The 24,923-nt window shown below is 37.7% G+C and overlaps 2 protein-coding genes across 5 annotated transcripts in view; both read right to left on the reverse strand.

Annotated features, from left to right (window-relative positions):
- Positions 1-19,447, reverse strand: part of LOC127795907 (protein OSB2, chloroplastic-like) — a 37,620-nt gene extending 18,173 nt beyond the window's left edge. For 2 of the 4 annotated variants that reach the window (XR_008021888.1, XM_052327885.1), the window contains exons 1-2: positions 18,862-19,447; positions 5,989-6,127 (exon numbers count right to left, since the gene is read on the reverse strand). Coding sequence is in view for 3 of the 4 variants with exons in the window: in XM_052327885.1 (XP_052183845.1) it covers positions 5,989-6,127; positions 18,862-19,394 (672 nt within the window). In the remaining variant the exon portion in view is untranslated. Of the gene's footprint in view, positions 1-5,988; positions 6,128-18,857 lie in introns of all 4 variants that reach the window. The other 2 variants (XM_052327886.1, XM_052327887.1) reach the window with 2 other exon arrangements.
- The window catches only part of LOC127795906 (uncharacterized), a 58,074-nt gene that overhangs the window by 22,991 nt on the left and 10,160 nt on the right, over positions 1-24,923 (reverse strand). The gene's annotated exons all lie outside the window — the stretch shown is intronic.

Here is a 24,923-nt window from a genome sequence, read left to right on the forward strand (position 1 = left end):
CACTAGAACCCTTCCTTCTTCAGCAACTTAGTGAAAGGTTTGCTGATAATACCATAGTGTTGCACGAATTTCCTGTAATACCCTGTCAATCCCAAAAAACTCCTCAGCTCCTTCACATTTTTCGGTCTAGGCCACCCCAACATTGCTTCCACTTTGTTTGGATCTGTTCGTATCCCTTCTCCACAAATAATATGTCCCAAATATTCCACCTCCCTCGCAGCAAAGGTACATTTGGAGAGCTTAACATACAATTGGTGAGATTTAAGGATCTCAAATGTAGTGCGGAGGTGTATAATATGGTGTTCAATAGTGGGGCTGTAAACAAGGATATCATCAAAGAAAACGAGGATGAATTTTCTTAGATAGGGTAGGAAAATCTGATTCATCAAGGGTTGGAATGTGGCAGGAGCATTAGTCAAACCAAATGGCATAACAGTGAATTCATATAGCCCTTGGTGAGTTCTAAATGTTGTTTTATGAATGTCGGATGGTGTCATTCTAATTTGATGATAACCAGACCGAAGGTCTAGTTTAGAAAAGATTTGTGCACCATATAACTCATCTAATAGGTCATCAATCAAAGGTATAGGAAACTTATTTTTGATTGTATTGGAATTAAGCTGTCAATAGTCTATGCAAAACCTCCAAATTCCATCTTTTTTTTTAACAAGGAGGACTGGAGAAGCATAGGGGCTTTGGCTAGGCTAAATAATGGCTGAGTCTAGCATTGTTTTAACTTGTTTCTCAATTTCAGTTTTCTGCACAGGTGGGTATCGATAGGCTCGAATGTTGACAAGTTCTGAATTTGGTTTAAGGTGAATTGAGTGGTCTAATGGTCTTTGGGGTGGTAAAGAGCTAGGTTCCACAAATAGATCCTTAAATTCTACCAAAAGTGAATGCAAGTTCTCCGATAAACCTACCTTTTTTGCGAGTTGGGAACTGATGTCAGTATTGGTGAATTGCAATTCTGCCTTCACTTCACTGTCATCTTCTATTTCTTTTGCTTGTATAGAATAGAGTTGGGTTATCTGCCCTCCCTTCTTCAACATCATTTTCTGTAGCCGTTTCCCTCCAATTAACTTGCACTCTCCCTGCTCCAAATTTCCCAGCAAGGTTAGCTTCTTTCCGTCGATTACCACCGTGACTTCTAACTTGTTGAAATCAAAAGTCAGAGGGCTTACAATCCTCATCCAGTCTACGCCAAGGACTATGTCACACCCCCCCAAGTCTAAAATTCTCAAGTCAGCCACAAATTCCTGTCCTTGCATGATCCATGTAAATCCTAGACATTTATAATGACTGTACATTCTATTTCCATTGGCTACCGTTATCGATAAAGGTGTTGTGGCTGTCATGGGACACTGGAGGCTCGTCGCTGTGGCTTCACTGAGGAAGCTATGGGTGCTTCCACTGTCGATAAGCACCATCAGTCTTCATTTTCCCACCTGTCCTTTTACTTTTATAATCTGTCCCATAAGGCTTCCTTTCAGTGCATGGAATGAAATCTCCCCTCCTTCCTCCCTTAGCTTTTCTTCTTCTTCTTGCTCCAGTAACTCTTCACCAGTGATTTCCTCTGTTTCTGTTTCTTCTTCCATCTTTTCTCCGTCAACTCCTTCCATATTCATCAGTTGTCTTTTGCACTGATGACCCGAACTGTATTTTTCTCCGCATTTGAAGCACAACCCTAGCTATCTTTGCTGCTCTATCAAATTTCCTTTACTCCCGTTATTATTTACAGTTGTTTTAGAATTTTGTTGATTATGCCATGTTAGCAATGGCCTTGCGTTTCCCCCTCCATACTGTCCTGCTAAAATACTAGGTTTATAGGGAACCTTATGCTTCTTGAAAATGGCTTCTAAGGCCAATTCTTGAAGTCTTGCTTTTTCCGCTGCTTGTTTAACAGATGTTGGAGTCATCATCTTCACCATGGGCTGCAGTTCTTCCCTCAATCCACTAATGAAGACTGATACCAAGTATTGTTCGGTTATCAAGTATTGTTCGGTAAGTCCGGGTTGTACCATACTCACCATAGATCTCAATTCTTCAAATCGGCTTTGGTATTCAATCAATGAATTCTTCTACTGCATCGGTCATGTTTTTCTCCCCAAACCGTTCACATAACCCATTAGCAAATTCGGCCCAGCTTCCTTGCATTCCTTCATCTTGAATCCATCCTTGATACCAAGAATCTTCTTCTTCATTCAAATAAGCTGCCGCCAAATTTATCTTTTGCTCCTCTGGAATTCGGTAAAATTGGAAGAATCGTCCACACCTCCTCACCCACCATCGTGGTTTCTTCCCTTCGAACATTGGAATCTCCAATCTTGGCATCGGAACATGGTTCTGAATCCCTAGCTGGTGATTCCTTCCCATAACTCCTTGCATTGTACCTTGGTCTGCTTCCTCAAGAATCCCTTGTGTGCCCAAACGATTGCCCTGATGTGGTAGGATCGGTTCCGACGTCTGTCGGGGTGGATATTCCGATGGTAAACGGAATTGGGGTAGCGAAGACAGCATGCTTAGCAAGCTGTCAATCCTCCACCCTTGCATCTCTACCGATTCTTGGCATCGATTTGTTGCTTCTTGCTATTTCTCCATAGCTATTTGCATTACTTCCCTCCATTCAGTCAATTCTTCTCGCATTTGTTGTAGGGTCTCTTGGGTTTGGGTTGTGCCCAACTCCAGTGACTCTAACCTGATCTCCCATTGCTTCAGACGTGTGCCTTCCGCCATTGCGCCCTGGAATTCGAATCTCACCGCCGAATCATACAGCTCTGATACCACATGTCAAGTCCTTGAATTAGGACTTGACAATTTTAGTAATTCCGATCGAGAAAGAGAGGGAAAGAGAATTAGAATAGAGAGAATAGAGAAGTCAAGAGAGAGAATGATTTATTCATCAATCAATCGGTAAAAACCCCATGTGTCGTAGGTTTCTTTATTAATAAGACCTCTAGCTATACAATGGTTCTTCTAATCCTCCTAACCGTCTCTTGAGGCTGTTACAACAGCCTCTCCCGCCTCCTAACTTCCCTCCAATAGTTTAGTAGAGTAAATATTACAAAATAACCCCAGGGTCATGACAATCATGTGTTAAATACTCAATGTCTAATCATCTACCATATGCAAAATAGTCTCCACAGTTCAGGAGTTTTGTGGCTAAGATTGACACCACCGACATCCCCAAGAATATTCAAACTGCTATGAATGATCCTAAGTGGAGAATGGTCGTGATGGAAGAGATGGTTGCCTTAGTGGGAAACAAGACTTGGGAGATGATTCCACTGCCACCAAACAAGAAATTGATTGGTTGTAAGTGGGTATTTACAATAAAACACAAGGTTGGTGGAAGTATTGAACGATACAAGGCTAGGTTGGTTACACAAGGCTTTACTCAAACCTATGGCATCGACTATGAAGAGACATTTGCCTCGGTTGCTAAGCTAAACTCCATTTGGGTATTGTTGAAACCGAACACTAATATGGCCCAATAATCACTCAATACTCTCACCAAAATTGATCGCAACACATTTACAATAACAGAAAGTAAATAATTAACAGAATTTAAAAGAGAATAGAAATGCAAACCACAATGTAACACACCCGATTTACCCTGGTTCATGCTATAGAAATGGCACTACATCCAGCACTCTAATGAAGAGAACAATCCGCTAAGAACTTTCAAAAATCAATACAAAAATCCCTCACTCTCCTTCTCTTATCTCTCGAATACAATACTCACATGAAAAAACTCCAAGAACTATACTTAATCACAGCTCTCTCTCTCTTTTCTCACTGCACTCGAAATAAGAGAATGGAATGACAAATGATTGATGATAATCGCAGGTCCTTTTGCCCTTCTATTTATAAACTAAATGGGCAAACCTTCCTAAGGGAAATAACCGACTAATACAAAGTCTAAAAATACCCCTACTAATTATAGTTAATTATAAATAAACCCTGCATCCTAACTATCATCCGATCATCCTCATTCTCTCTGTTGATTTCTTCTAGACTTCCAATATAATAACTCGGGCAACACATCAACAAGTATTATTATCTCTTGTTGTAAATTTTGATTGGCCACTCTTCCAATTTAACATTAAGAATGTTTTCCTTAATAGCGATTTGGATGAAGAGATCTATATGAGAGTTCTCCCTGATTTTGAGCAAGAAGTTGATAGTGGAAGTGTGTGCAAACTTAAGAAGTCCCTCTATGGACTAAAACAGTCACCGAGGGCTTGGTTCCATAAATTTAGCATGACACTAAACCAGCTAGGATACAAACAAGGCCAATCCAATCATACCTTGTTCATTAAGCACAATAAAAATGGAAAAAAGGCTATATTGATTGTTTATGTTGATGATATTATTATGACAGAGGATGATTTGCAAGAAATTGATAATCTAAATAAACAATTGAACGCTGAGTTTGAAGTAAAAGACCTAGGAACCATGAGGTATTTCCTAGGCATGGAGGTAGCCCCAAGCAAAGAAGGCCTATTCATCCCACAACAAAAGTATACCTTGAATTTGCTAAAGGATACAGGAATGACAGCCTACAAACCAGCTGGAACTCCCCTAGAGAAAGGCTGGAAATTTGAAGAGAATGGTGATGATGCTCTGGTAGACAAAGAGAGGTATCAAAGGTTAGTTGAAAGATTAATTTATTTGTCCCTAACTAGGTCAGATGTAGCCTATTCAGTGAGTGTGATCAGCCAATATGAAAGCTGTTCAACATGTTCTAAGATATTTAAAGGGAACACCTAGAAAGGGATTGATGTTCAAGAAAACTGAAAACAAGGGAATTGAAGACTATGTGAATACAGATTGGGTTGGATCTAGAGAGGACAGTAGATCCACTTCAAGGTATTGTACCAAGGTATTTGGGAATGTGATTACATGGAGGAGCAAGAAGCAATCAGTTGTAGCTCGCAGCAGTGTCGAAGCCGAGTTCAGGCCTATTGCTCATAGGATATGTGAGGTGATTTGGCTAGAAAGACTAATGGAGGACTTGGGGATAATTCTATCTTAACAAACAAAGGTATTTAGTGATAGCAAATATGCTATTAGTATTGTTAAAAATCCAATGCAATATGACCGAATGAAGCATGTAAGAATTGATAGAAGCTTTATAAAAAGGGAGATTGAAGGAGGAGGGATAAATTTGTCCTGTATATCTTCTAGTGATCAAGTGGCCGATGTCCTAACAAAAGTGGTTGCAAAACCAGTCTTTGAGTTTCTTATTAGCAAGTTGGGAATGACTTTCATCTATTTGCCAGCTTGAGGGTGAGTGTTGGACGAAAATTCAGAAAAAAAAAAAAGAAGTCAAAAATTGAAAAGGAGTGGAGAAGCTTTACAAGACTTTGTAGATATCAAAATTATCCTAGGATGTTTTAGTAGTAGATAATTGTTGTAAATATCTGTAAATATTATATCTTGTATCTGTTTTTATCTCCTAATTTTTAGGAGATAGTGTTTCTTAGATTTTAGGAGTAGATGACTCAAATCATTTCCTACTTTATAGGAAAGAGATTAGACTGGAACTTGTATATATTCTCTAAAACCTCTCGGAATTAATTTAAGCAAGCATTCTTGAATTTTCCCAAGACTTGCTTCAGCTGTAATGCATCGTCCAAGGCACAGAATGAAAATGGTTAGAGCTACTAAAAACTATAAATTTCAGGGTGCCAGTTTTATTTGGCACAACTGTCAATCTGAATGGTCAAATAAATCTAAAAGGAGCATATGGATAAGCAGACAAGAAACAGAATATGCCACCAGAAAAAGGATTAAATTCCAAGTATAAAGCAAAATATTGTATAATCAAATTATCAACAAAATCAAAATTGATTCTCAAATCGACAATTCAGTAATGTTTTAGACATGTTAATGGAAGCTAGCATACTCTTCAAGAATCTCAAAAGTGGCCATCAGATTCAATATCTGCCCCAAGATGAGGGGAAGGGCTTTAATGTTCTCCATTACCTGGACATTTGCTTGGCCTTCATTCATGGTGAATGGTGGGGGATCTGCACTTAGCTGTCCAGCTATATAAACACGATCCTTTTTTTTCAGATGGCAAGCAGCAACATGTGCCATATCACCTTCAAAAATAACTGGAATCCTGATATATAAAAACAAGAAAATCTGAATAAGCTTTCACAATATGATAACAATCCAGTAAAGAGTTAGCAGAAAAAAAAGAGAACAACCAGCCAAGATATCAAGTCAGAAAGGATGGATGAATCTAAAATAGGATCACAAATAAAATTCATTGGTAGTACGAGACAGAATCCATAGTGCTAATATGTAGCATGTCCCCAGTGCACAAGGCCCCTGTTTTCTGGGTTAGGAAAGGGGTCGTTTTTGTATACAGCCCTTGTTTTACAAAGGGGCTGTTTCTCCAACTCAAACCCATGGCCTAAAGTCACAAAGGAGACGTCTTACCATTGGTACCAAGGCTCACCCTCCAGGGTGCCAATATATGCAGCAAAATTAATTCAAGATATTTAATCAACAACAACAAAATCTAAATGTCAAATATGATTTCAACAGATACTTCAGAGTTTAGACAACAATTTGCTTAAGAAGCAAACAAACTCAAGTGTAAGCACAAGTTTGATTAACGCATTTTTAGTAGAACACAAGTTCTTTCTCTAAACTCTCAAGTTTCATCACTTGGAATGCTGGTCAGTGCAGCTACTAAAAGTGGAATAAATTTATAAGCCAAACCTTAAACAAGATTTCTTAGTTCCAATTGATTAACATGGACTCAGCTAATTGGTTTGTAAACCTTTTTGACGTAGATTGGTTCATATGGCCTTTCCCAGGCCATAAAGTTAATTCATCTAAGGCATAAATAGTTCCCAAAGCTACAAAAATCTATCAGTAAGCTACAAGCATTGACAGTATGATCTCTGCACGTTATTAGGCAGCTAGCTCAGGGTAATATTTTTAGGAAAAATTATGAACTTCTGACATGCCAACATTCTCTAATTCAGCTATTTAAGCCTGAAAAATCACCCGGGAACAATGGAAGGGATCCCAGAAAATAATATTTGTTTGCCAAAAAAGAAGAATAAAACTCTATAAAAACCTTGTTCACCATATTAGTTAGTAAATAATACTCAAGTTTTGAAAGATCACATAAAACCCTATTTTCGAACTTTCCCCAATAATCCAATATTAACCAGTTGAAAGACACTAACTGCCAAACTCAGTTGAAATAACTCGCACATTTACTATTAGTCAGTTGAAAATCATTGACGCCCAAATACTATGAGCCAGTTGGAAGACACTGACACCAAGATATGATCGTATGTGCTACTAAGTTTACTCCCACATGTTTCTTATTGCTTCTTTTATGTGTATTATTATATATTAACCCTGAATTCCATTTATATTTACTTCTGAATCACATTATCTTAAGCTTTCTTACATTTCAACCCCATTTTGGTCATATGCATTCATTTGTCTCCCATCCACCTTGGCATAGGTTATCTGCTCACAGTACCCTGTTGACTCATCCAGTGTATATATTCTTCTTCTACAGATTTTTTACCAATTACATTATTTAGGAGAGGCATCTTACCCAGTATCAGAGTAGCCGAGTTTTGTGACACAATTACAAGATACATGGAATGAGGGAAACTATGACCTGCATGAACAGTCTTTTATTTCTTTTCTTATTTGTATTAGATGCCTGCTCCTGGATATAGTATGGGGCAGCCATTTTTCTTTTGATGACACAGTTACAAGGAGGTAGATAGACTTACTCAGATACGTCGCTGAGATACTTAAAATTAGTTTCCAGACAGAGCATTCAGTTCCATTATATGTTGATACTCAGTTATACAGGAAAGGTTGTCTTGTCCATCGAGGATCAGAAGACAATGTATTTTAACATTTTATTGCTTCATATATATGAAGTATATTCACGTCAATTATGAGGTTTGTACAAAATTGGAGTATGTAGCGGCTCACAGGTCCCCAAGAGGCCCATCACCTTCCTATGAATCCAAGCCAATCACGGCCCCTATTTTAGAGTCACAGCATAGACTCTGTTATGATTAGGAGCTCTTAAAACCAATTCAAGACTTCAGGTTTTGCCAATCTCTCTGCACTCCTCACCCGGAAATCAAACCACAACAGAATAGAGATAACAGATAATGAAAAACTGCAAAGAAATGAGAGAAAAGAACAATCAAACCATCTAAGAAGCACAGAATTATCCTGGTTCGGACTGCAAAGTGCAATCCTACATCTAGCCTTCTCTCCAAGAGATAAATCCACTAGAAACCACTTTGAAACAAGATACAAGAACCTTCTTTCTCTCCCTCACACAAGTTCACTGCTCTCTCAAGAGAATACAATGACTAACTTTATCTCTAAGCCTTCTCTCTTTCACTCTCGGCAGTATCACTTGTATTCAGAGAATAATCAGAATGATTTATGAGTTATGACTGATTGCAAGCCTCTCGCCTCCTATTTATAAACTATAGGGGCGGAAATTACAAAGGTTTAGAACTTAGCGTATACAAAAGACTAACATACCCTTCATAATAAAATAACTAAGTTAACTTAATCTAACTTAGAACAAAAAACCAGTCGGACTTCATTCTTCATTCTAACAGATTCTTCTCTTCAACTTCTAGACAATAATCTTACATGCAAAAACCCAACAAATCTCCACCATTTTGCATGATTATCTTCTAGAATCCGGCTCCATAAATCTGATCTCTTCTTGGACCTGCTACAACCTGATCACTTCAAAACAAACACATCAAAGAAAACAAATCAATGCTGTAAAACATAACAATGGATCACCTTTGGATAAATTCCAGCTGCAATAACTAAACCTGCAACTCTCATTAGATATTATCCTCCTCAAGGAATTTCCTAATGAATAACTTTTCCTAACATCAATATGATCGATATACTCCATGGAGGGACTAAAGACTAAGCCAAATGGACTGCCCATTGGCTGTTTCAACTCCTCCTACCTAGACTATATTTTAGGGTTCCTGCTGCATACAAAATGCAACATATACACCCTAAATGCATAATTTCCAGCTAGGCACACTCCACCATAAACCAAATCCATACATGATGTTATTCCTTAATCCCAAAGGGTCCAAACTTCTTACACAGCATCACATCAACAGTGCACCATACCCGGATTGGCCTTAACATTGCTAGACTTACACCTAGCTTCCCAAAACTGGTCTTTTAGGCTTTACCACTGTCTTCCCTTCTTATGTTTGCTTCAACAGACAAAGGACTGCTCTATCTACCTACCAGTCTACCAAGATATGCTGAAGACTAGGGTAACCTAGGCTGCCATAAGCTGTCCAAAACCCAATTCCAATCTCTATGCCTCATCATTCCAGCTTCTCCTCCTTCCAACAATCTCAAACACTGACTTAACACCTCAGCTACACCTTGAGATTCCCATTGGATAACTATCAATGAAGCTGCCTCACTCTTCCTAGGCATACCATTGCAATTGACACAGCTACTCCTATGCACTCAATTTTAACCCCTTGGACCATCATAAGAGACTCCAATTCTTATAATATTTTGGCTTAGGAATTACTTAACTCATAGAAAGACCTTCTAAGCAATAAACCTTGCTTACCTTTCCCTCTAACCTCTAATTCCTTAGGCTACTCTTATAAGACCAATTTCTCTCTTAATTTTCCATGGATACTAGCTGATTAGTGACACCTATTTGACCCAAATTAAGCCTTCATGTGCTGCTATAACCAATGGCCATGTCTAGCCATTTCCCTAGACTTTTCCCATTTCCCAGCACTTCCTTAATTTACAAATAGACACTACAACAGCACTCCACCCCTTTAACCTAAGGGATATACACCATTTAAGTCCAAGATTCTCCCCAAATTTACATGGCTCCATGCCATTCATTTGGACAAGAGTGCATCACCTCTTCTTATACAAGAGATTCTTGTTATGATCTTGAGGGTTATTTTGTAATCTCTACCTCTATTAAACTGTTGGGCAAGTTAGGAGGCGGGAGAGGCTGTTATAACAGCCTCTGGAAACAGTTAGGAGGTTAGAATAATCATTGTATAGCTAGAGGTCTTCTTAATAAGGAGACCTACGGCACATGGACCCCTACCGATTGATTGATGAATAAATCTTTCTCTCTTTGATCTTTCTAATCTCTCTATTCTAATTCTCTTTTCCCTCTCTTTCTCGATCGGAAATTACGGAAATTGCCAAGTCCTAATTCAAGGACTTGACAAGTGGTATCAAAGCCATACGATTCGGCTGTGAGGTTCGGATTCCAGGGCGCAATGGCGAAAGACACGCGTCTGAAGCAATGGGAGATCCGATTAGAATCACTGGAGTTGGGCGCAACCCAAACCCAGGAGACCCTACGACAAACGCGAGAAGAATTGACTGAATGGAGGGAAGTAATGCAAACAGCTATGGAGAAACAGCAAGAAGCAACAAATCGATGCCAAGAATCGGTAGAGATGCAAGGGCGGAGGATGGACAGCTTGCTAAGCATGCTGTCTTCGCTACCCCAATTCCGTTTACCACCAGAATATCCACCACGACAGTCGTCGGAACCGATTCTACCACACCAGGGCAATCGTCTGGGCACACAAGGGATTCTTGAGGAAGCAGACCAGGGTACGGTGCAAGGAGTTATGGGAAGGAATCACCAGCTAGGGATTCAGAACCATGTTCCTATGCCAAGATTGGAGATTCCGATGTTCGAAGGGAAGAAACCACGATGGTGGGTGAGGAGGTGTGGACGATTCTTCCAATTTTATCGAATTCCAGAGGAGCAAAAGGTAAATTTGGCGGCAGCTTATTTGAATGAAGAAGCAAATTCCTGGTATCAAGGATGGATTCAAGATGGAGGAATGCAAGGAAGTTGGGCCGAATTTGCTGAAGGGTTATGTGAACGGTTCGGGGAGAAAAACATGACCAATGTAGTAGAAGAATTCAGCAAGTTGAAACAAGAAGGAACGGTGATTGAATACCAAAGCCGATTTGAAGAATTGAGATCTCTGGTGAGTACGGTACAACCTGGACTTACCGAACAATACTTGGTATCAGTCTTCATTAGCGGATTGAGGGAAGAACTGCGGCCCATGGTGAAGATGATGACTCCAACATCCGTTAAACAAGCAGCGGAAAAAGCAAGACTTCAAGAATTGGCCTTAGAAGCCATCTTCAAGAAACATAAGGTTCCTTATAAACCCAGTATTTTAGCAGGACAGTATGGAGGGGGAAACGCAAGGCCATTGCTAACATGGCATAGTCAACAAAATTCCAAAACACCCGTAAATAATAACGGGGGTAAAGGGAATTTGATAGAGCAGCGAAGGCAGCTAGGGTTGTGCTTCAAATGCGGAGAAAAATACGGTCCGGGTCATCAGTGCAAAAGACAGCTGATGAACATGGAAGGAGTTGACGGAGAAAAGATGGAAGAAGAAACAGAAACTGGGGAAACCATTGGTGAAGAGTTACTGGAGCAAGAAGAAGAAGAAAAGCTAAGGGAGGAAGGAGGAGAGATTTAGTTCCATGCATTGAAAGGAAGCCCTATGGGGCAGATTATAAAAGTAAAAGGACAGGTGGAAAAACGAAGACTGATGGTGCTTATCGATAGTGGAAGCACCCATAGCTTCCTCAGTGAAGCCACAGCAACAAGCCTTCAGTGCCCCATGATAGCCACAACACCTTTGTCGGTAACGGTAGCCAATGGAAATAGAATGTACAGTCACTATAAATGTCTCGGATTTACATGGATCATGCAAGGGCAAGAATTTGTGGCTGACTTGAGGATCTTAGACTTGGGTGGATGTGACATAGTCCTTGGCGTAGATTGGATGAGGACTGTAAGTCCTCTGACTTTTGACTTCAACAAGTTAGAAGTCACAGTGGTAATCGACGGACAAAAGTTAACCTTGCTGGGAAATTTGGAGCAAGGAGAGTGCAAGTTAATTGGAGGGAAAAGGCTACAGAAAATGATGTCAAAGAAGGGAGGAAAGATAGCCCAAATCTATTCTATACAAGCAAAAGAAATAGAGGATGACAAGGAAGTGAAGGCAGAATTGCAACTCACCAATGCTGACATCGGTTCCCAACTCACAAATAAGGTAGGTTTATCGGAGAACTTGCATTCACTATTGGTAGAATTTAAGGATCTATTTGTAGAACCCAGCTCTTTACCACCCCAAAGACCATTGGACCATTCAATTCACCTTAAACCAAATTCAGAATCTGTCAACATTAGAGCCTATCGATACCCTCTTGTGCAGAAAACTGAAATTGAGAAACAAGTTAAAACAATGCTAGACTCAGCCATTATTCAGCCCAGCCAAAGCCTCTATGCTTCTCCAGTCCTCCTTGTTAAAAAAAAGGATGGAACCTGGAGGTTTTGCATAGACTATAGACAGCTTAATTCCAATACAATCAAAAATAAGTTTCCTATACCTTTGATTGATGACCTATTGGATGAGTTATATGGTGCACAAATTTTTTCTAAACTAGATCTTAGGTCTGGTTATCATCAAATCAGAATGACACCATCTGATATCCATAAAACAGCATTTAAAACTCACCAAGGGTTATATGAATTCACTGTTATGCCCTTTGATTTGACTAATGCCCCTGCCACATTCCAAGCTTTGATGAATCAGATTTTTTTACCCTATTTAAGGAAATTCATCCTCGTTTTCTTTGATGATATCCTTGTGTACAGCCCCAATATTGAACACCATATTATACACCTCCTCACTACATTTGAGATCCTTAAATCTCACCAATTGTATGTTAAGCTCTCCAAATGTACCTTTGTTGTGAGGGAAGTGGAATATTTGGGACATATTATTTGTGGAGAAGGGGTACAAATAGATCCAAAGAAAGTGGAAGCAATGTTAGAGTGGCCTAGGCCTAAAAATGTGAAGGAGCTAAGAAGTTTCTTGGGATTGACAAGGTATTACCGAAAATTTGTGCAACACTATGGTATTATCAGCAAACCTCTCACTGTGTTGCTAAAAAAAAAAGGGTTCCAGTGGAATCCGAAAGCAGAAGCAGCATTCTTGGCCCTTAAGAAATCCATGTCTACAGCTCTAGTATTAGCTCTGCCAGATTTTTCGAAGCCATTTACAGTTGAGACGGATGCTTGTGACACGGGGGTGGGACCTGTGTTAATACAAGAAGGGCGACCATTGGCTTTTATAAGTCAAGCATTATCTCAAAGGCATTTAGGACTAAGTGTGTATGACAAAGAATTGTTAGCAGTGCTTGAAGCAGTTGACAAATGGCGACACTACCTAGAAAGCCAGCCATTTGTGATCCGCACGGACCATGAGAGTTTACAATTCCTGGGCCAACAGAGATTGCATACTCAGCTACAAAGGAAAGGGGTTTCTAAACTCATGGGGCTGGATTATATTATTCAGTACCGCAGAGGAAAAGAAAACATAATAGCTGATGCATTATCTAGACGCAGTGAAACTGCAGCCTGCCAAGCTATCACAGCAGTAGTACCTGAATGGATGGAGGAATTAGAAGCTAGCTATGGCCAGTCAGAATGGCTTCAAGGTATCCTAACACAGCTGGCAGTCCAACCTACTGCAATAGCAGATTATACATTATCCAACGGTCTGATCAGGTACAAAGGTAGGTTGGTAGTGGGGGATGACAGTGCATTAAAGGAGAGAATAATAGGAGCACTTCATGCTTCACCGGTGGGGGGTCATTCAGGGATAAGAGCTACTTATCAAAAGGTCAAACAATTATTCTTTTGGCCTAAACAAAAGCCAGATGTAGTGAAATTTGTGATGTCTTGCATAGTGTGCCAGCGATGTAAACATGAAAACGTGACTTACCCGAGATTATTACAGCCCTTGGCAATACCTAATCAAGCTTGGGAAGGAATTTCTATGGACTTTGTGGAGGGTCTGCCCCGATCGGAAGGCAAGGATGTAATCATGGTGGTGGTGGATCATTTGACAAAATTTGGCCATTTCATTAGTCTATCTCATCAATTTACTGCACAAGAGGTGGCAAGAGTATTTTTGGACAGAATAGCCAACATCCACGGAATTCCTAAGACTATTGTCTTGGATAGAGACAAGGTATTTACAAGTTCATTTTGGCAGGAATTGTTCTGAAAATTGGGAGTAGGCTTGTGTTTGTCCACTGCATACCACCCTCAAACGGATGGTCAAACGGAAAGGGTCAATCAATGCTTAGAGGCATATCTAAGGTGCATGTGCTTCACAAATCCTAAGAGCTGGAATCGGTGGCTATCTTTGGCACAATGGTGGTATAATACCACCTACCACAATGCTATTCAGAGGAGTCCTTTTGAAGCCATGTTTGGGTATAGACCCATGCTGCTGCCTGCTATTTCTGAGTCTTCCCCTACTATGGCAGAAGTGGGGCATTATTTCCAGCAGAGGCAGCAATTGTTAACTGTCCTAAAACAAGAATTGGCTAATGCCCGGAACCAAATGAAGCAAATAGCAGATAGAAGGAGGAGTGACAGGACTTTCGAGATAGGTGATTTGGTCTATCTCAAGGTAAGGAGGTTCTTGCAACAGCCCTATACAGCAGTGCCACCCTCTAAGTTGAGCCCCAAATATTTTGGACCCTATCCTATTGTGGCCAAAATAGGTCCAGTCGCATATAGATTGCAGCTACCTGAAGGAGTGACAAATCATCCAGTGTTCCATGTTTCTTTGTTAAAGAAGACTACAACAGCACCTGATTCTACTTAGATAGAATTACCACCCAATGTGGAAGAAACAGAAGAAATCATAGAACCCCGCGCTATTCTACAGAAGAGGATAATGTACGAAGGAAAAGTACCCTTGACACAAGTATTAGTCCAGTGGTCACACCTTCATCCAGACCACACTACTTGGGAATACCTTCCAAACCTGTTGAAGCAGTTTCCGCGGCCATGGGACTTCTCTAAATTCTTGAGGACAAGAATTCTTTCAAGTGGAAGGGATTGTTATGATCTTGAGGGTTATTTTGTAATCTCTACCTCTATTAAACTGTTGGGCAAGTTAGGAGGCGGGAGAGGCTGTTATAACAGCCTCTGGAAACAGTTAGGAGGTTAGAATAATCATTGTATAGCTAGAGGTCTTCTTAATAAGGAGACCTACGGCACATGGACCCCTACCGATTGATTGATGAATAAATCTTTCTCTCTTTGATCTTTCTAATCTCTCTATTCTAATTCTCTTTTCCCTCTCTTTCTCGATCAAAAATTACGGAAATTGCCAAGTCCTAATTCAAGGACTTGACAATTCTATTTTCCAGCCTGCTCCTTAGCACTCAAACCCGAGCCTAAGTATCCTTCAAACCCAACATTCCATACCTCACTGGTAGATTACTTGAGGTTCTATCTTTTACCCATCCTAGGCAACACTAGACCTTCTATTCCCTTGCTCATTACCTACAAGATGACTCTCCTTTCCTTTCATTGCTTAAACCAGATTTTGATCAACCAAGGGCTTCACCATACAAGACAACAACCCTTGCACACACCCTTTTCCCCTCACTGTTCACAAGGACCCTTACTGCAAGAGCCAAAGCTATCTTAAACACTAGCTTCCTCCCTCTCACAATTCAGCCCAAGCTTACACAATGAATCTGATCAAAACATTTTCCAGATTTCCCTATTGCTATACCCTGGTTCATAGGTTAGTTTAGGACATCCCAAAGGATTCTCCTTGCTGGCCAGCATTCCAAATTCCATCCCTTGGCCTTGGAATCAACTAATTCCATGTCCTATTAGTAGAGTTTTCCCTCATAGGTAAGAACCCTAGCTTTAGGAGACCTAGGTATACCTATTACACAACTCCACACACCTAACCCTTCACACCAGAAGCAATTTCCAGCAAACTTCCTAAATTCCAGCAAGCTCATATACGGTTGGGAATTCCTTAGGAACACACCATCTTCACTAGGTACACTTCACCTAGCTCCACCATAAGACAAAGCCTAGATAGGTCACCCTAGATCCTAGAACTGATCTATAATGGGCTTTTAACATATACAAGGTCTGATTTGGAGATTTCTACTTTGGTGACCTTACCAAACTACATGGTTTCTATTCCTATACACCTGCAATTTTCCCTTCCCCTAATATCCCTAGCCTTAGATACCTTTCCTAGTCCTTGCTCACCATTGTGAGCCATCCTCAACAAATGACACAGCCTAACCTTATCATAGGCTATCCTTTAGTGACTACAGCTTATCCACATATAAATGCAAGCATGCACCACATAACCTCCATTCTTGAGGGTTGCTACCATCTCTCTAAGAGATCCTTGCAACTTCTTAGGACTCCAATTCTCACTATCTAATTATTCCTAAGGACATTAGGCTTTCTATTAAAACAGGGACATATTTTACAGCTTCTAATATTCTAGAACAGCTCCACCATGCTTCCTAATTTCTCCCATCTCCAAATCCCTTAACCTTGCCTAGACAAAGCATTCCCCCCTCCACCATGACTCTATGGGTAAAAAACCCTTTCCCTATGAGAATAACACCCTAAACCTAGAACCTATGATACTTTACTTGCATACCTAGGGAAACTATAGGACATCCTCACTCTCATAGCCAAAGCCACACATGGTGCTTGAGCATTCGGGGCTGGATTTCTCCTGGATTTCTTTCTTCTTGTTTGGGCAGTTTCTCTTGATGTGGCCCTCGTCATGGCAGTGAAAACATTTAAACTGTTTCTTGCCATTCTTAGACTTGCTTCTTGACTTCCCCTTTGATTTAAACTCTCTCTTTTCAGTCCTACTTCTAGCAGTAAGGACATCTCCAGCAGATTTTCCTTCTACTTTCTGTTGCAACTCCTTAGAGTTTAATGCTCCAAAAACATCTTCTAAGGATAACTTTTCCCTACCATGTTTTAATATATCAACAAAGGTTTCATATGTTTTTGGCAAAGAATGCAATAATACAAGGGCTTTATCTTCCTCATCATAGTTAATATCTATGTTCTCTAAATCAAGACATATTTTCTTGAACTCATCTATGTGATTATTCAGTTTCTGCCCTTCTTGCATTTTGAATGTGAAAAACTTTGCCTTTAGATACAGCCTATTTGACAGGGTTTTTGTCATGTAAAGACTCTCTAATTTAGACCATAAAGCCTCAGTAAGAACTTTATCTCCTAAACTTAGAATTAGAGTATTATAGGCCCTCTTGTTGATTTCCTTCCTACGCTCACTGAAATCCTTTTTCTGTTCTTCAGAAGCATTCTTGGGCAGTTTTCGATCTACCTCTAAAGCTTCTTCTAATCCCAAGTTTCCCAACAGCACCCTCATTTTAATTTTCCATAAACCGAAGTCATTTGATCCATCAAACTTCTCTATGTCATACCTAGCAGAAGAAGGTGCGGAAGCCATAACAGGGATTAAAACTAAAGATTTCTAGGGTTCTTGGCTCTGATACCAATCTGTTATAATTAGGAGCTCTTAAAACCAATTCAAGACTTTAGGTTTTGCCAATCTCTCTGCACTCCTCACCCGGAAATCAAACCACAACAGAATAGAGATAACAGATAATGAAAACTGCAAAGAAATGAGAGAAAAGAACAATCAAACCATCCAAGAAGCACAGAATTATCCTGGTTCGGACTGCAAAGTGCAATCCTACATCCAGTCTTCTCTCCAAGAGATAAATCCACTAGAAACCGCTTTGAAACAAGATACAAGAACCTTTTTTCTCTCCCTCACACAAGTTCACTGCTCTCTCAAGAGAATACAACGACTAACTTTATCTCTAAGCCTTTCTCTCTTTCACTCTCGACAGTATCACTTGTATTCAGAGAATAATCATAATGATTTATGAGTTATGACCGATTGCAAGCCTCTCGCTTCCTATTTATAAACTATAGGGGCGGAAATTACAAAGGTTTAGAACTTAGCATATACAAAAGACTAACATACCCTTCATAATAAAATAACTAAGTTAACTTAATATAACTTAGAACAAAAAACCAGTTGGACTTCATTCTTCATTCTAACAGATTCTTCTCTTCAACTTCTAGACAATAATCTTCCATGCAAAAACCCAACAGACTCATCTTGTTACAGTCTTTAAGTGAAGTAGTTGGATATATGAACTACATTTTGTGATACTTTATCTTCTTTTGTTAGAGGTCTCGAAACAGACCTCCTTTGAATGCTATTGCCTTTTGTGCCACGCCATTCTTTGACATCTAAGGGCATCTGAAGGTTATGAAGTATCAATTTATTATATGAAATGGAAATTTTCTTGTTTTCCTATCTTTCTGGTTTCGGGCTGGCCACCCCTTTCTCCTTTTCCTATTTTGTGCAATTTATTCATAAGTGTCATGTGACTATGAAAATACAGGCTTCATCCCCGCTCGGTTTGCTTTACTTTTGAACAGGGTTCACCTCCCTTCCTAGCGTTTCCCTTAGTGGATCTATTACCTAAAAAAATAAATAAACATGTATAAGCACTTGCACGCGCAGATTCATACTTTCAGTGACAAAAATTTCTAGACATTTTACATTGTAATGTGTAATCCCCTGTTCACTATCTTATCATGACCCCCATGGATGTAAACATTTCGATCTCGGGATGACCCAGAATCCATATTAGTATGTTGGAGCTAAAATTCCAATCAGCTTAAGGATTTAGAGAAAAGGAAATTAACTCCAAGATACATCGTGTCCCACGAGTCTGCAAAGGACAAGATTCTAGAAATGGATATCCGTGTTAAGCTAAAAATGTCATTGCCCAGCAGAGAAATTTTGCATAACAATAGAAACTACTTGGAGACTTAGAGAGAGTAGGCAAAGAGGAACTACCAACCAAAAGGGTGGAGAATCGGAAGAGTCAGGATCGGATTGGGAGATAATGGTGCCGGCCCAGTACTTGCCGTCTGCGGAAGTTTTAAACTGCACAGGAATCTCGACATCTCCGATCAAATTGACGGAATTGGCAACCCTCGTCTGAAATGGAATTTCGCTAGGCCTTGGCCAAGAAGATGCTTCTTCTTTCTCCTTCGGTAGCCATCTTGATTCTATCGGTGCCTCTCCATGGGATACTTGTGCTTGATTCTCAAGCATTTCGGCGAGCATGTATCTCCTCCTCGTCTTGGACAACCGTTGTTGCTGCTGTGGTTTGTGCTTTTCGAAGCTGGAACTCTCCTTGCCCTCCTCCTCCTCAATACTACTGGTAGTAGCCGGTTTTGAGTAGTGGTGGCGCAGAGAAGAAGGGTTTTGCAGGAAAGCAGTAACGGAACGCTGTACCACTTGTCGTTGAAGAGGAATGAGGGAAAGAAGGAAGCGTTTTCTTGAAGACAAACGAGCTGAAAGTAGAAGCTCTCCTGCTAACCGATTCATGGCTCCTCAAACAGCCTCTCTCTCCTCTCTCTCTCTCCCTCTCCCTCCCTGAGTCTTCTTCTTCCATTCTAATAATAGTTACCCTAATCTTTGTTAAGTTCGAGAATACCCCTGGAATTAAAGCCCATGATTAACTGGGTGATGGGCCTTCAATAAACAAAAATTCTCAATTAAATTTGAGTTCCTCCGCTAAATCCAAATTCTTTGAGCCATGGACCCTAAATGACTGCCTACACTCACTAACAATAATTAATCACACTTTGCTTATATAGAATCTATACTCTAAACTCTTAATTCAAAAACACATTAGAGATTTAATTATCTTTACAAATTATCTACCCTTTACATATTTACGAATTGTGATGGCGCACCAGAGTTTCCACCAACATAATATTTTTATTTTTAGATTTTCAATCTTTATAATTTGTGTTTTTAAATATATTTTTTAAATTAGATAAGTTTTATGATGAAGAATTCGTAATCATAATTTTTAAGTAAGCATTATATGAATTCACATATATTAAGTAAATATTTTAAAAGTCAACCTCCTCATTTCTATAAAAATTTAATCTTTGATAACTTAAGTGGTTATTTGACCGCCATAGTAAATTCTAATATATTGTAACTTTACTCTTTAAAGTTTGTAATTATCTTTATGAAAAATAATAATAATTACACTTAGATTCAAATTTTTTTTTTATACGTAAATATAACATTCTTAATAAAATTAAGATTAAGTAAAATAATCAAAATAAGGTGCAAGATACAGTTTAGATCGTAATGGAAAAAATAAATACATAACTTGAAATATGTATCTAAAAAGTATAGAAAAAATAGAAATATAAAAGGGTAAGGGGTAAATTACACTCAAAATTCTTTCTATTTTGGGTTAGAGATGTCAAAAGGGCCGGCCCGGCCCACGACTCCCCTACAAACGGGCCGGGCCCTTTTTTTCTCTTTTTTAAATAATTTTTTAAAAATAATACATATAATATATACATATATAAATATCAAAATAATACATATATAAAAATTAGTTTTTTTCTTTTTAAAATATTTTCTATCTTAATTCTTAAGTTTTAAATATTATTTCATCATTTTATATTTCAAAATTCTATATGCCTTATAAATTTTCTTGTGAATTGATATGAAAAATAATGTACATATAAAAAGGAGAATGTTTATTTATAATTTAAATATATAAAAATTTTAACTTAAAAATTTTAAATAAATTGATGATTATTATTTATATATATTGTGAAATTAAATTTTTTAGTATTCAATATCAATAATTACTACAGAATAACAAAATTAAAAAAAAATGAGTAAGGGCCTTACTGGCCCATAAGGGCCTCATGGGCCCGGCCCATAAGGGCCCAACGAGCCACAGGCCGAGCTGAGCCGTGGGCCCAATTTCTTTGGCTCAACCCGGCCCGTTTAAACAGTAACGGGCCACCCGACCCTTTTGACACCTCTATTTTGGGTTATTAGTCTAGATCGACTAATAATTTAAAATAACTTTAAAAGTCCCGAGGTCTAGTTTTTCACTCAGACACGCTTTATGTTACTATTAAATTTTAATTAGAAATTAATTAATACCATAAATAATAAATAAATAAAACAAAAAAAATTGCTAATTGGAATTGATGGCGGACAATAGGTTCTAGCCAACACTTGGTAATTTACGGACAATGAGTTCTACCATCGTCCAGGAGAAAGAGAGAGAAAATAAGAAGGCCAATGAGATCAAATTTTCATCTTATTGTGGGGTATTCTTTTTCTATTCTTTATCATTGACGTACGTAATGAAACTCAAATCTCTTTGTTAGTTTTTTAATTAAATAAATATAGCATTATCATATACAACAATGTGTATGTATTTATGCACATTGCTAAATGTTAATTGAACTAATCTAACCTTTATTCGGACTGATTTAATTAATTTTTTTCATTAATTTTAATTTTAATTCAGTCTGATTTAGAGTCAATTTAGACCGACTGAACACATTTATTTATTATGGCCAATAGATTCCAAACTGGTTGCTACTTGTTAGCTGAAACCCATCACCCATGGGTTCCAACTTATGTTTTCTTTTTACTTTTTACTTAATTTAGTTTTAATTTAACTAAATTAACATTCAAGGAGGGTGCGTTTGATTGCAAGCATGAAAATAAAATATTTTATAGGTAATTCAATTGCATAAAATTAAATTCCAGGAAAAATGAGCTTAATTTTTTACCTAAAAGTTATTATAATTTTCTAACTTTTGGTGTTTGATTGTGATTATTTTTTATGAAGATAATCACATATACACATACAGATAATCAATAAATATACAAATCAATAATCAATTACAAACAATAAATCAAATATACATAAACAAAATATTTATAAAAAAAACAAATGAAAACAAAGACCCAATTCATCCATCCTTCCTTCCTCGCTTCTATTGGTGTTGATGAAACAGAGAGATGGGGAGTTTCTAAGGATGGTTACCCCTCTCTGTAACGAAGATGTGGTTGCTCCTCTCTCTATACATATATATATGTATTTCTATGTGTGTATATATATACACACAGAAATGAGAGAGCATCATATATATACATTTCTTTGTCTCCTCCCCATAATAAAGATGGTTGCCCCCCTCTCTCTATATATATATACATTTCTGTGTGTATATATATACACACAGAAATTAGAATGCATGATATATATATACACACAGATTGAGCCCGCCCAACCAGTTTGGGGGCTCTAGGAAACAAAAAAAAATTGAGACTTTTTTAAAAGTATTATTTTTTTTATAAAAAAATAAATAACACATTTTTTTAAAAAAAATTAATCAATTCATTAAATTAAAAAAAAGAAGTTAAAGTTCAATCCACTACAAAATTTGTTAATTTTTTATTTCAATCAATTACATAATTGATGTCATTTTTTATTTTTATTTATTAATTTTTTTAAAAAAATTGCAAACATCATTTAATTTTACTAAATTTGTATTCAACATCAAATTCATACTATGCGTAAAAAAATATTATTGGTAGACTTACATTAATTCAATTATTATAGTTATTAGTTATAAATTAGATGAGGGGGAAGGGAATGAGAAATGAAAAGTGAGTTTAATGGGTGGGTTTAAGAATTGAGAATTGTGAATACACTATAAAATTATAGAGACAACAATACAAAATTGGACAGAGAGTATGGAAAAAATATAAAATTGGTATTTTATATTAAATATTTTAATAAAATATTTATTATTAAAAAATATAAAATTTTAAAAATGAGGCCTTTCACAATTTGGGGCCTTAGGCAACGCCTACTTAGCCTTACACTAGGGCCGGCACTGCACATAGAAATGAGAGTGCATTGTTGACAAAAATAAGAGTGCATTTCTATCAACAAAAATGATCTACTCCTATAAGAAAGCCATTGCCCCACCTCCGCCTCCCGTCGCCGACCAGCCCCTACAAGAAGGCCGCCACTCCCACTCGATGCCCAAGATGAATTCCATCTCCCAGTTGCTGCAGACTCACTGTTGCAGTCGTGACCCAAATCACCTAAAAAACAATTTCTCTCTCTTTCACGGGAATTCATTTTCCAACAAAAGTAAGAAAAGAAGGTCAGGTGACCCCAAGTGAGAAAAGATTTTTCATGAAAAATTTGATCAATCAAACACTTCAAAAATTAGAATTTAGATGGAAAATGACCATTTTTCATGAAAAAAATTGCCAATCAAACATGCCTTTAGTTAATTTACTTTAGTCTAATTAGGGTTAAATAATAGTGTTAGCAATGGGAACGGCATCCACACACACACAAAAAAAAAAAACTAAACCAAAGCTATTTTTAAAGCAAAGGAGGTTTGGGTATATAATTTACCTCGAGCGTAATTATAAGGGTGCGTTTGATTGCAAGGGTGGAATTTAGGTGAAAAGAAAATTAATTTAAGGAATTGAATTGCAGGGAAAATAAATTCTTGAAAATTAGAAGTTTAAACTGTTTGATTGGTATAATTTTTTACCTAAAAAATGATATTATTTTATATCTTTTACTATTTGATTGATAATATTTTCTATAGAATTTGATCATTTTTATTTTTTATTTTTATACATTTGTATTTATCACAAAAAATTAAAAATAACAATAAACACTCTCTATTTATTAATTTATGATGAAGAATAGTAATAAAATAAAATAAAAATAAACCCAATCAAATAGAGAGTGTTTATTGTTATTCTTCATCACAAATTACAAAATCCACTCTCTCACCCTCTTTGTCTCTCTCCCGTGCCTTTCTCCTGCCACCGCCGTTGTTTGGCTTTTCTGAAGGTGCAAAAAATCGGCCATGTTCGACTCTACGACACCGACGCCGAGTCGTCGTCAGTGTGCCCAACAACCAGACGCTCACCATCTGGGTCAGCCGCAATATTGTCACCGTCACTGTGAGTCTCTCTCTCTCTTTCATGTGGAGATGGCAACGAAGCCCAATACGGAGCTCATTTTCGGCAATGGATGGCGACTCACAGGAAGTCGGAGATGGCGACGAAGCCCGAGTCGGGGCTCGACTTCAGCAATAGATGGCGACGAAGATGAAGGGGACGAAGTCGGCTCGAATAGAAGAGGAAAACTCTAGAGAAATCAAGGTGGACAGAAGTGAGAAAGGTGTTGTGCGCGGTGAGTGAATCCCTTGGAAATGAAATTCTACCCCCCCAGTAAAACCATTTCCAGCAAAAGCGAGAAAAACCCCTCACGTGACCAAAAATGATAACTTAATTTTCCTGAAAATTTTGGTTAATCAAACAGTACAAAAATTAGAACTTTGGTGGAAAATAGGCATTTTTCATGAAAAATAAGTGCAATCAAACGCACCCTAATTGGTATCCCTATATTTTTTGAAAATACAGAACTCTGTCATTAAAAAAGGAATAAGTTAACTACTTTCTTATTTCTCTCTAAACATATTTTAAACTTAGTACATTGATAATATTTGTTAATCAAAATATGAGGTGAAAAATATCATATATGAGAAATATTTCGGATGTTTTTTATTTTTAACGTATTTGTTAAACTTATATGGTGATTTTTAGAAAAAAAAAAATCATGTGACTTCTTATTTTTATTTTTTTTAGATATATTTATCTCTTCCTCCCACAAGATAAACATATATTACTTTTTATAGATAAGAAAAAAAAATGACACTTGTGTCCTTTAATACATTCCAAAAAATTTAACAAACAGTTTAATAAAAATATTAAAATATTTTTCAATCTTATCTTGACTATTTCATATCTTAGTTTGAAATGTTGAATTATTATTCAAATTCCAAGAACATTCATGTCAAATCACTAAGAATAAATATAAACAATAAACGGAAGCGTACATGTATCCATTGTGATGATTGATCAAAACGAGTATTTTGATCTTCCAATTGATTCGTAGTTTCTTAGAATTTCTCTGTTGATGGGGATGCAAAGATATGAAAACCTCTTAATCAATAGGGGACCATAACCTTTTTATATATA

The sequence above is a fragment of the Diospyros lotus genome, chromosome 2, assembly GCF_014633365.1.
Source record: "Diospyros lotus cultivar Yz01 chromosome 2, ASM1463336v1, whole genome shotgun sequence".
Taxonomy (NCBI): Eukaryota; Viridiplantae; Streptophyta; class Magnoliopsida; order Ericales; family Ebenaceae; genus Diospyros; species Diospyros lotus.